General features: G+C 38.8%; 1 protein-coding gene across 2 annotated transcripts; it reads left to right on the forward strand.

The window, feature by feature from the left end:
* Window positions 1–11,114: 11,114 nt before the first annotated feature.
* Window positions 11,115–14,525, forward strand: LOC121890625 (protein SCO2 homolog, mitochondrial). 2 transcript variants are annotated; one of them, XM_042403085.1, is made up of 2 exons: window positions 11,115–11,221; window positions 13,548–14,525. In XM_042403085.1, exon 2 carries the CDS (start codon window positions 13,565–13,567, stop codon window positions 14,441–14,443), a length of 879 nt encoding a protein of 292 aa, XP_042259019.1. In that variant the 5' UTR covers window positions 11,115–11,221; window positions 13,548–13,564; the 3' UTR covers window positions 14,444–14,525. The 2 variants fall into 2 exon arrangements, with proteins under 2 accessions (XP_042259019.1, XP_042259021.1); XM_042403087.1 differs by lacking the exon at window positions 11,115–11,221 and adding an exon at window positions 11,234–11,352.
* Window positions 14,526–15,976: the final 1,451 nt, after the last annotated feature.

The following is a 15,976-nucleotide window of genomic DNA, read 5'->3' on the forward strand; positions in this document are numbered from 1 at the left end:
GTGCTGCCATATTAGCACAGACCTCCCTTAAAGTGCAACTCTAAGAGAGGTCAAACTCTAAAATTGTCAAAAGTAGCGTATGCTAACATATTAGCATGGACTCTCCTATCACTTAACAAACGTCAGTCTGGGCTAAACTATGTGCTGAACTTTAGCGCTGTTGATTATAGTATCTAAACTCATAAAAAAGACTCAAACACACCACATACCCACCCACACACACACACACACACACACAAACACACACACACACACACAGGTCTATGTTGCAAAGAGGGGACTATCATCCCACACCAACCAAGTGAGGACCACTGTTTCTGGTCTTTTTTATTAAAACAAAAATTGAATAAAAAATGTTATTTTAGGCTCTTTTTTCATAATATAAATGCAAATATGTGAAATGTCGGTTATTCAACAAATACACATTTTTTCTTAAATGAGAATAATCAATATAGTATTGTATTGATTTGCACTGTAGCAGCACTGCTGAGAGTGAAATCTCACAAAACACTAACTTCTAAATATTTTACAACTGTAATTATACCTGTTTAATGTAATAACAGTGTTAAACTGCAGTATTTCTCAATTTGTTGTGGACCAGAACGTCATCATAATAAACCTGCTGTCTGTGGCTCCATCTGCTGGTGATGATGAAGAAAAACAGATTTTACCAGTTTTACTACGAACATGAAAATGGAGAATTTGTGATTGTTTATTATATTTTTGCAGAAACATATTTTAAAAATAAAGAAATTATGCACATCAAGATATACTGTATATTTCTTGTACTCATCCACACCACAGCATGAAAACATTCATTTTCTTAGAGTTAAATCTTGTAAAAAAGGAGGAAGAAAATAAAGAAAATTTTAAAAAATAGACGGAAATATAAGCAAAAGATATCTATAATACAGAATTATTAAACCCAATTTTAACACTCCCAAACACAAAAACAAAACTGGGAGCTAAAAGTGGCAAAAAATCTTTGGGTAAATAATTAAACATTAATCACATTCATGATGCACTTTCAGCTGACAGAGCAAAATAGCACTTGTGCTTTAAGATATACTTTATCAAATTAAATTATACTCATGCTTTTCACTGGAAAATGATTCCACATTTTTGTTCAGCTGATCTTAGTCGTCTTAGTCAAAAACATATTTGTAAACCTGTCATTTCAATTGTAAAATAAAAAACACATGAATCTCAATCTGTGTAATGTTGCAAAAATAATGTAATTCTTATTTTTTTGTTTTCACTGATACATTTCTACATGTAGCATTAAAAGTGCCTGTTTTTAATGCACATATGAACATATATTCTTACAATTTTCCTCTTTTACTGTATATAATATGTATTTTTAGATTTTTTATTTCTCTCAGCTGCAGTTTCCCCTTATGAGAATTATTAAAATGATGTGTGATATTCTGAGGCTGAGAAGTCACATTAAAATTAAGTTGATGAGATAAAAATGTCACCTAAATGTCAAATAATTGACCTGTAACATAACTGTTACAGGTGACGGTGATTATGATCTGCTGTAGATGCTTTCAATATACGAAAACTAACCATCCTAACATGTTTCTAAATAGATAAATTAATATATTTTTTGTTGTGAAAATGTACATTTCATATTGTTTTCAGTCATTTGTCTGTGAGTCTGTCACTGAACAGACTAATGAAACCTCCCATCATCCCTCCTGCTGTTGACCTTCATCCTATTTGTCGTCACCACCGAGTCTAAAAATAAATCTCCTCTCCTTCACTCTTCACTTCCTCCTCAACAGTCACCTCCTCTGTCCACCGGCAGGGAAATATGTCCACAACAATACTCTACTATCACTCAAAAATGTTTATCACTATACTATTACTGGACATAATGTAAAGTAAAACGTTAGCATTGAATCTAATATCACATGTCAGCATGGTTAGCATGTACTATTACTGAACACAGTGTATGCTAACAGTTAGCATGGCTACCACTCAATATAGTGTCTGCTAAAGTGTAAACAAAGAATTTGCTATCACAAAACTAGAGCTGCAAGTTAGCAATTATTGTTTATTGATTCTCTAACAGATGATAAAATGAGCATTATTCATGGCACATTGATCCACTCAACCTTCTTTTTGCTAATTTGTGTTTATTGGGTAGCATTTTGGATATACACTCCAGATATTACACATATTTTTCCTCAAAACATAAGATAAGAGTCACTCCCATCATCAATCATCCGACACTCCCCACTTTAGTCTCTTGTTCAAATAAACCACAAAAGTCAGTGATTGGCTGCTCCACCGGAACGCGCATCGCAGTCATTTGTTGTTGCATGTTTTCGGTTCAAACAGATGATGATGATGATGATGATGATGATGATGATGACCTTAACCTTGTAACGCTCTGCGCCTCAGCCCGGACTTGAACACAAAACTGCTGTTTCTTTGCTTAAATATCACAAATTGTACATCAGAGGAAGCGAAGACGAAAAGTTAGCGTAGAAAAGGTTTATGTGGGTTTATGAGTTCACAGTCAGTTAAAGCAACAGTCAGAATGTTTAGTTTCTTCACAACTAAAGAAAATAAACTGCTTAAAAACAGTGTTGGAAGTGTGTTGAAGGTTTTTTTGGGGGGGGTTTGTGTTACTAATAGAGCGTCTGTGGATCGAGGGCGTTGTATGTTGCTCAGATTGTAAAACCTGCTCTTTTCCTGAAGGCTTTCATTGTAAAATATCTGCAGGAAGTGTTTGGTTTCATGAACAGGAACAATAGAGAATAGATCAGGTCATTTATGTCTTATCAGTTTTTCTTTATACAGACTGCACCCGCAGTTTTAATGTGTGATCAGATGTGAAGCTGCATTCATAAATTACAACACACAATCATTTAAATATGTACATAAGAAGGATTTCTCTGCATGTAAACACATCACACTGACCGGATGGATCCAGGACCTCCTCTATGACGGGCGGCAGGCGGAGTCCGTCCATGTTCCTGCTGATAGGGAAGGAGGATCTGCTGCAGAGACACAGACGCAGGATCAAAAGCTCCACACAGAGCGGTGAGGGAGGGGGGGAGGACGAGGCACACGCAGCCCAGGAAGGCTCCTCACGCTCCGGGCAGACTGAGCCGCTGCAGCCCCTTCATCATCCTGGAGCTGAGAGACGAGAGACGAGGAGAGGAGGAAACAGAGGAGGGGGGGGGGGGGGTCAGAGAGGGAACTGCGACAGCAACACAGCTCCACCGATACTGGAATACAGAGGTCGATACTGGTGTTGATATTTGGGTTGTCTGATCACAAAAGGAGATTCATACACGCCACATTTTTGTAGCTATTTTTAGATTTTTGCTGATACTTATTAATATATTTATTACAAATTCCACATACAGATGAATCTGAGTCGTCGGTGGCAGTAAACAAACCTCCATCACTGTAAACCTGCGTCTAACTCCCTGATGTCTGCAGTAACACATAAATAAAGATTCTAATCTACAAATTAAATATTCCAGTTTGGACTTTTTATCAGCTGCTCCAACAAAGAGCTGACACTAGAGCCTCTGCTCCATCAAATCTATCTGAAATCTGCATTAAATCTTCATTCTGAGCGGCGTGCTGACAACCAGGACCAGGACAGTAATGTCTACCATGTTCACCATGTCGGTTTATGCTTGTTAGCATGCTAACATTTGCTAATTAGCATTGCACACAAAGTACAGCTGAGGCTGATGGGATGATGATGTTTGGTGTCTTATAATCCCATGAGGGATGGTCCATCGTATGACTGGACACTTATGAAGGACACATATTCATCACATGTCCAGCTCTATATTTATATTCTGGGGCTCTACTGGAATATCTTCGCATGATTTCCAGTTAAAAACTCCTTATTTATCTTCTACTGGTCCTTTATGCAGCCCCTCAGTTCAGCCTCTGTCTGAAACAGGCCGTTTTAGCTCCTGTCTCTTTAAGGCCCCGCCTCCTGATGAGCCCACTCTGTTCTGATTGGTCAGCTTTCAGGAAGCTTCCTCCGGCTCCGGAGGCTACGTAAACAAACTATAGTAGCAGGATTTCACTTCTTTTTCTCCTTCTTTACTCCAAATGTCAACTTCTCAAATCCATCCGTACATGTTGGAGCTGATCAACACATGGAAACACCTTAGCAACCACCTTAGCAACCACCTTAGCAACCACCATAGCAGCAATCTTACCAACCAAGGCAACAGAACAGACAGCTGTTTAAGGGCATGTCCAACGACATATTACTGGAAAGAAAGTCGTAATAATAAACGATTCATTCATTCATACAGTGGAAGGAAACGTCATTAGTTATGCAAGTGTTTGCATCCCATAATATATTCAGGTCAACAGGATCAATGAATGTCTGGATTAATAAATTAAAGTGTATTTCGACCAGATGGTGGCGCTAGATGAAGAGTCAGAGGATCATTAGCAGGAATTCATCCTCTGAGGAACATGAATGTTGGTTGTAAATAGAGCTGCAGTCATTAGATGAATAATTGATTAGTTAACTGACAGAAAATTAATCTGCAGCTATTTTGATAATCAATAAATCGTTAAAGTTATTTTTTAAGCAAAAATGCCAAAAATTCATGACAATAAACTGTATATGTTGACATTTGGAGGTGTCATCTTTCACTTTTGGAAATAACTGGCTTTTGTTTGTTTTTTTTATTATTTTCAGACTTAAAAGCTAAATGATTAATTGATCAATCAAGAAAATAACCATCAGATTAACTGTTGCTGAACATAAACGTTCTAATAGTTGTTGAGATATTTCATTAAAGAACTGATAAGTCGACCTCATGGTGGCGCTAGAGGAAACGTCAGAGGATCACCAGAGTCTGCAGGATTCATCCTCAGAGGAACATGAACGTCGGCTGTAAATTTCACAACAATCCATCTGATGGTTGTTGAGATATTTCAGTCTGAACCAGTCGTCTGATATCTGTGTGAAGAGTCCAGCTGTGTTTAGTGTTTCCTGTCTCTGCAGCTCTGAACGACCTTCTGCACCGACTCTTATCTTATCATATTTATCTTCCTCTCTCTGTTATTTTATTTAACACAACACATCCATCACAACATGCTACACACACAGAATGAATGAATAAATAAATACCTGTGTTAGACGCAGACGCAGCAGCTCTGTTTTCTGTTATCTGCAGACCTCTTCCTCCTCCTCCTCCTCCTCTTCCTCCTCCTCCTGCTGTTGTCCTATATTTCCTCCTCAGCATCGGCGTGATGCAGCAGCGACGTCACTGCATGTCACAGACACACAGACGTGATTTATTAACCCTTCCTGTCACATGACCAGGTGTTCTCCCTGCATGCAGAGAGTCAAACATCACGAGCTGCAGCTCAACATCCATCACACTGTTTCATCATTTGGGAATGATTTTATAGATTTAGTTATATTATATTATATAGTTTAGTCTACAAATGGCAGAAAATGAGCATTTTATTAGCTAACTACATGTTATGTTGTGGGGTTACAGGTTGTTAAAGCTGTAGTCGTCTCTGTATAACAACGTCCATGTTCATCATGTGATGCACGCTGCGCACAATCACTGGAAAAACAGCATCTGAAACTGAAACTGAAACGAGTCTTTATGATCAGATTAACATTTGTAATGTTTTGATCCAATCATCACTTACACATCATACAAATAAGGTTTTACTTCTTTAAATATTAGCAGCCAAACACCAAACATGTTGCTGCAAATGTCCTTTACATGAAACACTCACCTGAATGTATTCAGGTTCAAAATTAAGCTAAAAAGCTAAAACTGTTGTTGTTGTTGTTGTTGTTGTTGTTGTTGTTGTTGTAGCCTAAACTGAACTGATTAATGGATTTAACTATTTAATAAACAAACAAACATCAAATACAGTTGTTCTTCCATTAAGCTGAATTGTTTGGTGTCTCTTTTAACCATCAGGGACCGTCCCAGTTTACCTCACCAGTTGTCCCAGTTTACCTCACCAGTTGTCCCAGTTTACCTCACCAGTTGTCTCAATTTACCTCACCAGTTGTCCCAGTTTACCTCACCAGTTGTCTCAATTTACCTCACCAGTTGTCCCAGTTTACCTCACCAGTTGTCTCAATTTACCTCACCAGTTGTCCCAGTTTACCTCACCAGTTGTCTCAGTTTACCTCACCAGTTGTCTCAGTTTACCTCACCAGTTGTCTCAGTTTACTTAAACATCAGCGTGACGTTGAAACAACTGGACACAGAGATGAAACTGATCAATGATGTTCAGGTCTCCTCTTACATGAACAATGAAAAGATTTAACTCCAGCGATTAGATGTTATTGATTTTAAGTAATAATTTATATATCAGGTTGATTGATCATCACATCATCGTTATTATTATTTACAGCTGATCAGGCAGCAGGTAAACACTCTGCACTCGCTGTGATTTTGCGGCTCGCTGATAAAAAAAAAAAAAAAAGGAAATGCAGCAAACTCTCGACACCTCTCTCACGTCTGAGCGGTTGCTAGGCAACAAGAATCCAGGCTGGATAACATTAAAGAGCTCCTGATGAGACAGGAAAGAGTCTGCGTTTACCTGAGAGCAGGTGAGATTATAGATGAGCATCAGCTGAGGTTCCTACAAATACTGGATTTATTCCTTCATAATAATAATGTTATTATATATATATATATATATATATATATATATATATATATATATATATATATATACATGATATATATGAGACAACAGGTTGAGCTTCAGTTCAGATTTTAAATGAGAAGAAAAGAGGAAAATATTTGTTTACATACATACAAACACATATTTGTATGATAATCAGCTGAGCGTCACGTCGCATTTTTATCACATTTTAGTGTTTTTAACCCAAATCCCTCCCTGACCCTGACCTCATGGTTTTTGTGCCTAAATCTAACCAACGGTGTTAAATGACAGGTGAAAAGGTTAAAAACATATTTTGAGGTATAAAGCCGTGTTGGGACCGGGGTCGTGTCTCAGCAGTGCTGCTTTGTGAAAGTTATCAGACAGTTTCGTCTAAATGAGCCGATTATTTCAATAGTTTGATTTGATTTGGACAGATTTCATGACTGTGCTTTAAACATCAGTCACATGTTTCTGTTTTAATATCAGAGTTTAAGCTTCAGTCTGTTTTCAGGCTTTGATCTCATTAAATCAATCAGATTATATTGTTTAGACCTGAACCTGAACCTTCATTAGATCTAAAGTGCTGCTGAAATGATTACTGGGTTGATATTTGACAGATCGTTAATGGAAACTCAGTCAAGTCATTAATCAAACAGAGAAGCCAAATATTCTCAGTTAGTTTCTCTAATGTCTCAGATTTTCTGCTTTTGTCTGTTTTATATCACAGTAAAGTGAATATCGGTGAGTTTTGGACTGTTGGTCTGATAAAACAAGATATGTGGAGACGTCAGCTTGGACTCTGAAGCACTGAGGTGAACCCGACCCTAATAACCATGAGCAAACAAAGCCCTTCTACCTGCACAACATACTGATGGTTCAGCTGTATTTAGAGCGGTTTGGTGCTGCAGGAAAGGTCAGACAGGACGACTCTCTGTCGTATATTCATGTAAAACCGACGTTCAGGCGTCTCTGCACAAACAGCAGCAGAGCAGCACTGCAGAGTCCGTTATATAAAAGCTTCAAACACCTCGCTTCACTTTCAGGAATTATATAAAGAGAAGAGCAACAGATACTGCAGGTTTACTGTGACGCTGCGTCACTGACACTGAAAATATACAGCAGATCCTTTACTGCAGTAAAAATACCAACATAGTGATGTACAAATACTCCATTACAGTAAAAGTACATAAGTATTATGAGCTTGATGTAGTTAAAGTATTGCAGTAAAAGTAGTGGTTTGGTCCCTCTGACTGATATATTATTATATATGACATCATTAGATTATTAATAGTGAAGCATCAGTGTTAGAGCAGCATGTTACTGTTGTAGCTGCTGGAGGTGGAGCTAGTTTACACTACTTTATATACAGTTAGCTAGTTTAGTCCAGTGGTTCCCAACCTAGGGGTCGGGCCCCTCCAAAGGGTCAGCAGATAAATCTGAGGGGTGGTGAGATGATTAATGGGAGAGGAAAGAAGAAAAAACAAAGTTCTGATACACAAATCTGTTTTCAGTTTTTGGACTTTTTCTCTAATCTTTGATATAATAATATTAATAATATGACTCTTTAAGATACTTTATGCTAACATATGATACAATAATGTGGTGTTCACACCACCAGAAACAAAGTTGTCATGGTTACGTCTTAGCTATGTCGTCATGGGCTTGTGTACCATATTAATTTATGATTATCTTTAATGGCTAGTAAACACTATTTATTATATGAAATAACACAGTGACACAGTTAGCCAGTGTGTGTTTGCTGCTCTTTGTTGTTGTGTCGCAGTAAATGAAAGAGTTCAATAAAACAGCAAGAATCAGTTTTTTTTCCATCGTTTAGACGGATCAGAGCAGGAACTGTAGGGAGAGAAGAGGAAGAAGAGGAGTGAAACAAAAACATATGATTGGTTGATGCTTCATTGAGGTCAGCGCAGCGTCAGTTTGAACTTCCGTTGAAAACGACTTGTAGCTTGTTGCTTTGTCGTCTGAACACGTCAGTCAGACACAGTCAGATAGAATTCATTTAGCTGCTATCAGATAAAATACAACAAGAATCTATATTATAAAACTAAATAATAAATATTACGATAAGATACAATAACATAATAAGTTTCATTATTTGTTGAAAGCTCTAAACACAAAGACACAATATTTACAGCATGAAGACCAACAAACCGTCTGAAAACAAACACACACACAGGTGTTTTATGATGTGACGTTGCTATGGTTACAGTTTGGTCAGGTTCAGTTGAACATCATGGTTCGAGCTACAACGACTGCTTTGATAAGGTTTGTCGTCGTCATGGTTACAGTAATAACCACGTGGTAACTGTGTTTGGTGACGTTGCAGTCGGAAGCTGCGGAGACGTGACCTGCTTCCTGCTGAGCTCGTTAATAAAACATGACGCAGCAGATTCACAGATGAATGACTGATGACTGGAAACACAGATCCAGTTTTTATATCTGAACATGAGGAAGAGTTTTAATATTCATGTGATTCTTCATTTTATCATGTGATGTTTGTTTATTTCCAGTTTGAAGTCTGGCTGTTTATTAATCCACCAACAGCTGCAACCCATTATTACCCATTATACCACATAATATATATATATATATATATATTTATATACATATACCATTAACTGATTCATAGTTTTGTCAATAAAATGTCAGAAAAGATTCCAAAGTTTGTTTATTTGATGCAGCCAACAATCAAAAACCCCAAATAAACAAATAAAACAAATAAAAACATCAAATCCACAGAATATTTAGTATTTTTGTGTCAATTTGTGACTCAAACAACAAATTAATGATCAGAATTGTTGCAGATTAATATTCGATTAAACGATGAATTAAATTTGCTTTAAGGGCTGATTTGTTTTCTTTATTTGCTGCAGATTAATGCAGAAGAGCAGTTAATATGAATCTCTGATCAGTCTACAGTTTATAAGCTTTTATATTTGTATGTGTTTTGATGTATATTAGCAGTTTTTGGGGACGACTGTCTCATAAAACTTCACTTGTTATTTATATTTTCTGAAACTTTCATTCATTTTAAAGTATAATTTCTGTATAACGACCTGCTGAGTCTGTCTGAATATTTATGTTCAATGAACCTTTATTATAATTTCACTGCTGGAAATGTACAGAAACAAAAATATAGCAACGATAATCTTTGTTTATTTACATGATTTATTGTATTTTGTTTGTATGTTTATCTTTTATTGATCTTCTGTTGGTGTTTATGTTTATCTGTTGTTAACAGAGCTTTGAGTTTTTGATTATATGAATTATAAAGTTGAATAAAACGTCGACTCCATCTGGTGGAAAGTTTCTGTAAAAACAACAAATCAGCTGAAATAAAACATCTGTAAATATAAATGTACATATTCTGTGTTCAGTATTTACTCGCTAAATGAAATAATGAATAAATGTTTGATTTTTCTGCTTTATCTGATGTTTAAATGAAAACAGTTTCACCAGCGAATCAAATGATCTGACGTCTCTGAGGAGAATAAACCTCTGAGATCCTTCAGCCGCCAACATATTATTATTATTTATTATAAATACAATCAACTAGTCGGGCGGTTTATGTGAGTTCCTGCACATGAAGCTTTACAAGCTTTACAGAGGTGAAGATAATAAGTTTAGATTAAAGCAGAAGAAGAAAGAAGAGACGTTGAACACTGAAATAAAGTTTCTATAGTTTCAACTTAAACAACAAATCAGTTGAACAGTAATAAATATATGTAGGTGGAGGACAGTAGATTATTTACAACAGAATGAGGCTCAATCAGTATAACAGGAAGGTTATATATAATAATAATAATAACACCTCTATACTTATGTTTTATAACTTTATTACTTAATACATCACTGATGTTAATATGTTTCTATAATCTATGAATCAATGATGCATTTTCATGCTCTGCTCGCTGGATGATCTGCAGATCTTATGTGTCTTATTATTTCATATTTGTTGTTGTTTGTTTTTTTTGTCACATTTGGTATTGTTTAATTATGTTGTTGTTATTTTTGTTAAATGTTTTGTCTAATTGTGCTTATATTATATTATTGTCATTGAAGACTCCCTTAAAAATAAAGAATTTCCAAAAGGAATCATCTCAGCGGTTTATATGAACTCTGTCAGGCAAAAGCAAAGAGAGGAAGAGGAGAGGAGGAAGGATTCACAGAGTTCAAAGGAAAGAGGGAGGAATGAGGCGTCCAGGAAGGAACAGAGATGAGACGTACTGGACTAAACAGCACATTATTCAGAACATGTAAACATAATACAGGCAGATGTGAATAATCTCAGTTACACTGTCAGAAATAATCTGATTCAAAACCTCAGAGAGATAAAAAAGAAATGAGTGATGAGAGTGAGATATAAAACAATAAATACTACAGTCTGATCTACACTCCACACCAGCTGGTGGCGGTAAATACGTCTTTTGCCAACCGCCAACAAACCTCAAAGAAGGAGAAGAAGAAGAAGAAGCAGGAGGAAGAGAAGAAGAAGAAGAAGCAGCGTTTCACAACCGGCTGTGTGACGGTCACCTGGCGGAGCAGCTGACAGGTAAATGAAACGTTTACTGTTTATTTCTGCCTGAACATGAAGAGACGTGATGAATGTTGTCAGCTGGTGAAGTTACTGCAGCTCCAGTCTGAGCTAAACAGCAGCAGACGGAACATTTCTTCATCCTGAAGGTGAAAAGACTCTTTAAGGACTCTGTGAGCAACAGCAACAGCTTTATCAATATTACTAATCGATACTTCACTGTGTTTATGATCTACGTTAACATGTAAACGCTCAGCAGGAAGCTTCACCTCTAACGTCTCTTATGAATGAACCGCAGTGCAGCTGCAGCACATGTTGGCGCTTCATATCCATAAAAGTCTGAAAGTGTCTCATAATCGATCATAAACTGTAAACAATAATGGAGCCACTCTGACGTCACCCGGTGGTTTGTGGACTCCTGTTTTGAAGTCTGGATGTTTGAACAGATCCGGATCCAGGACCAGCATCAGACTGTGAAGCCAGTTTGACATACTGGCCAAACCGTGTAATTACAACGTCACGTGATGCTACTCGGCCCCAAAAGACTTTTTCCTTTAGTCTTACATTGTAAATCAGCGAATAATTTTTTTTGAGCGTCACAACCCGCGAAATGACTCGTCTCACTATCAGAATTAAGACAGTTCGGTCTGATCACATTTCAAAAGTCTAGAAGAGCTGCATGATTGAATTGATTTATCCCCGTTCAAGTTAACCGGAGGGCTAAACCGGAAGTAGCCGACTCGGCTCTTGTCGTCACTAGTCTCTAGTGCGCATGCTCTATGGGCCGCACAATGTGGAAGATCTGGGTACTTTCATACCCGGAAGTCTTTTTTTTTTTTTTTGCTTCATGCGCCACTGAGCAACTTTCATAGGAATGAACGGGGCCCCGCCTCCGACGCCGTATCCAGTTCTCTTTATACATCCGTGGTTTAAACAGATCCAGAAACAGGAACTGCACCGCGATTTGAAGCCAGTTTGACATAGTGGCAAAACTGTGTAATAACAACGTCACGTGATGCTACTCGGCCCAAAAAGACTTTTTCCTACAGACTCACATTATTGAACAGATGTCTGTAAATCAGCAGATTATTAATTTTTTTAGCGTCACAACCTAAAATGACTCGTCTCCCTGTCAGAATTTGATCCATTCGGTCTGATCACATTTCGAAAGTCTAGAAGAGCCGCATGATTGAATCATTTTATCCCCATTCAGGTTAGCTGGAGGGCTAAACCGGAAGTTAGCCGTCTGAGCCGCAGAAGTCACGCCCATAGAGCGTGTGCAGTATGTTTTCATCCGGGTAATTTCTTTACCGCGGGAAGTTGCGTTTTTGGCTTCATGCACCACTGAACAACTCTCATAGGAGTGAACGAGGCCCCGCCTCTAACGCCGTACCCAGTTCTCTTTATACATCCATGTTTTGAAGCCTTGAGTTTGCATTTTGACCGTCGCCATCTTGGATTTTTGTAGCCAAAAGTGACCATATTTGGACGAGAGTGTGGCGCTGACCCTAACGCTAGCTGCTAGCCCGGTTAGCACTCTGCATTTACAGTCTATAATAAACTGCTAATTTTCACTGCCAAAAAACAGGCTTAAAACTATTTAAACAAAATGTGCTTACAGGAAAAACTGAACATCCAACTCCTTAAAGGGTCTTTTAGTTCAACCAAAAACTGAACAAGCGTGGTACAAAGTGGTTTTATGAGACTGGATGGGCTGGAGCTAGCTGGTTAGCATGCTAACTTCAGTAGATATCTCTGTAACACAATACATAGACGTCTTTGACATAATGTCACGACTGTTGTTTCTTCACATTCTGTTGATAATTTTAGTTATTTTTTGAATGTTTTAAACTAAAATTCTTACATATAATTCCTTTAACTTTCCCTTTAACCTCCGAACTAGAAGTGAACTTCAGCGTCGTAGCTCCGGTTTGTGCTGAAAATCAGTTTTATGATTCAGCAGATGTGATATTTCTTTGGATTCTTGGAGTGTTTTTAAACGAGCTGATCACCGGCTGATATTCACAGAAACTGACAGTTTCCTCTGTGTGACCTGAACAAACCAGCAGCTAAATGCTTTAACTTCATCTGTACTGGTTTCAAACTGATGACTGGTCCCAGTCTGTGGATGTTAGACGGACAATAAATGAACATTGAAGAAGCTGCAACCAGTGAATGTTTTCCATTTTTGCTTAAATAAATAATTATAAATAAACTATTTATGGAAATATATCAATCAATATAGTTAATTAATTTTTATTTAAAAACATTTGTAAAGTAAAAAAGGTTAAAAACAATTTATTCAAATGTTTTACGATCAATAAAACTTCCTGTTTGTCTTCAGGACGGTTGGCGTCGAGGATGTTGGGGCTCAGGTGCATCGTGGGTGATCTGCGTGGAGGAGGAAGACTCCTGAGAAGTCTTCCTCACCTGCAGAAGACGTTTGTCTCCACGCCGCCTCTGACGTCAGAGGGTCAACACATCAGACTTCTTCATCATCATCATCATCACCGTCGTCTTCCTGTGCTGACTCAGAGGAGCTTCCTGTCTCAGGGTCAGAACTCGTCGTCGGTTCGCTCGGCGAGGATGAAGCTGCGGACTCGGGCGGCGGTGACGCTGCTGTTCGGCGGCGGGCTGCTGGCCGTGTGGTGGTTCGTGGACGCGGAGAAGCAGCAGCGGCGGCGGCGGCAGCGCGTGGAGCAGCTGCAGCGCGTCGCTCTGGGTCAGGGCAACTTCAGCCTGCTGGACCACCGGGGGCAGCGCAGGACCAAGCAGGACTTCCTGGGCAGCTGGGTGCTGCTGTACTTCGGCTTCACGCACTGCCCCGACATCTGCCCCGAAGAGCTGGACAAGCTGAGCGCCGTGGTGGCGGCGCTGGACCGCGACCCCTCGCTGCCGCCCGTGCAGCCCCTCTTCATCACCGTGGACCCGGAGCGCGACGACGTGCCGGCGCTGGCCCGCTACGTCAAAGACTTCCACCCCCGCCTGGTGGCGATGACGGGCACGCCGGAGGAGGTGAAAGATGCGGGGCGGGACTACAGAGTGTACGCCAGCCCCGGGCCCAAGGACGAGGACGGAGACTACATCGTGGATCACACCATCCTGATCTACCTGGTCAGTCCCGACGGCCTGTTTCTGGATTATTACAACAGGATGAAGAACCAGGAGCAGATCGCAGAGAGCGTCCGCAACCACATCAACACCTACGTTCAGCCGTCAGCAGCTCAAACTCAACGATGAAACGTCTGAAATATATTTATATGTTTCCTGTTTCCTGGAAACAAACATGTTTGTTGTATGAAACAAAAACTCTGGAATTAAAAATGTGAATCTTTGAAGTTTGAATTCTCTTTTTTCTAAAAGACACAAATGATGAAATCTCACAAATTAACAAAAAAACAGAATTAAATGTTTTTTTGCATTTTCACATGTTGGATGTTAAAGATAAAACGAAACAATGAAGTTTATTAATCAGCAACTATTTGATCAAATCAAAGTCATTTTAAAGCAAAAAACAAAAAAAACTACTTTTTCCATCTGAAATGTTTTAATTATAAACTGAATATCTAACTGAACTTGTCAATAATAACAATAACAATAATAATAATAATAATATGAAGTTTGGCACTAATGTGACTCCAGGGGTCCGTTTCACAAAGCAGGTTTAGTGAAAACTCAGGGTCTGTTAACCCTGAAATGAGGGAAACTCTGAGTTTTCCGTTTCAAAAAGGGAGGTAACTCAAACCAGAGAAAGAGGGATAACTCTATCCTGTTTCACAGAGAGGGGTAACTTAAGCTCTTGGTCAGTTACCGTAGTAACAGACTCTATGAACCTAACCTGGTCGGGACCAGGTTTTTCTCAATGAACCTCGAGTTTCTCTCAGTCTCCGCCCTCTTTCAGAGCCAAACACTCCATTTGATTTCCTCATTCATTCAGTCAGCAGGCGAGTTTTGGCGTAGCCTAGTTCTGCTGTCTGTCATTTAAAAAAATCATTTAAAAAAATCAGAGTCAGTATATTAGAAGTCCATTAGACACAGTAGGTGGCGACTTTTTTACTAACATGGCATGTCCTTTTGATAACGATCCCGTGGATGAAGGTGCAGCATTACTGCGCAGAGAATTAAATATTCGTTGAGAGATGGTTATCAGACCGCGCATAGATGTTCTAGCATTTCCAGACAATTATCTTTTTGAGAGATACCGTTTCACGTCACAGTCCATCATCTACATACACAACCTAATCCGTCCTTACATTTGCAACATTACTAATCGTAATCAATTCTCTCACATCCCAGCAGATATTGTATGTTGCGCTGCGTTTCTTTGCAAACGGAAGTTTTTTGTACAGTGTCGGGGCCAGCCACTGGCCTTCCTAAATTCTGGCTTAGGGCCAGCTCCTCTGCCTCCGTTAGAGGTGGCGGTGCTGGACCACCACCCGTTTTACGGACATCTGCCTTCTTTCTGTTGGCTGAGTAGAAGTCTGTGTTAATTTAAATAGGATTAATTATTTAACAGAACATGATGTAGATGAGAAGACATTTATGTGTGTGAAACCAGCATTATGTTGGGGATAAAACAACTGCACAGTCAAACAGCCACTTAATATTTACTTTACAATGTAAAACATGATCAAAATGAGGTTCCCCCATGAGATTATGCCGAGGTCTCACCTGTTTGAACAATGTTTTTATATTTTATCCTAAACTGCTGCCAAGTGCGCTTCTCCCTCGCGGGATTGGACCTAAATAAAATAAATTAATAGGCGACCAATC

The sequence above is a fragment of the Thunnus maccoyii genome, chromosome 23 (genome assembly GCF_910596095.1).
Source record: "Thunnus maccoyii chromosome 23, fThuMac1.1, whole genome shotgun sequence".
In the NCBI taxonomy this organism is placed as follows: Eukaryota; Metazoa; Chordata; class Actinopteri; order Scombriformes; family Scombridae; genus Thunnus; species Thunnus maccoyii.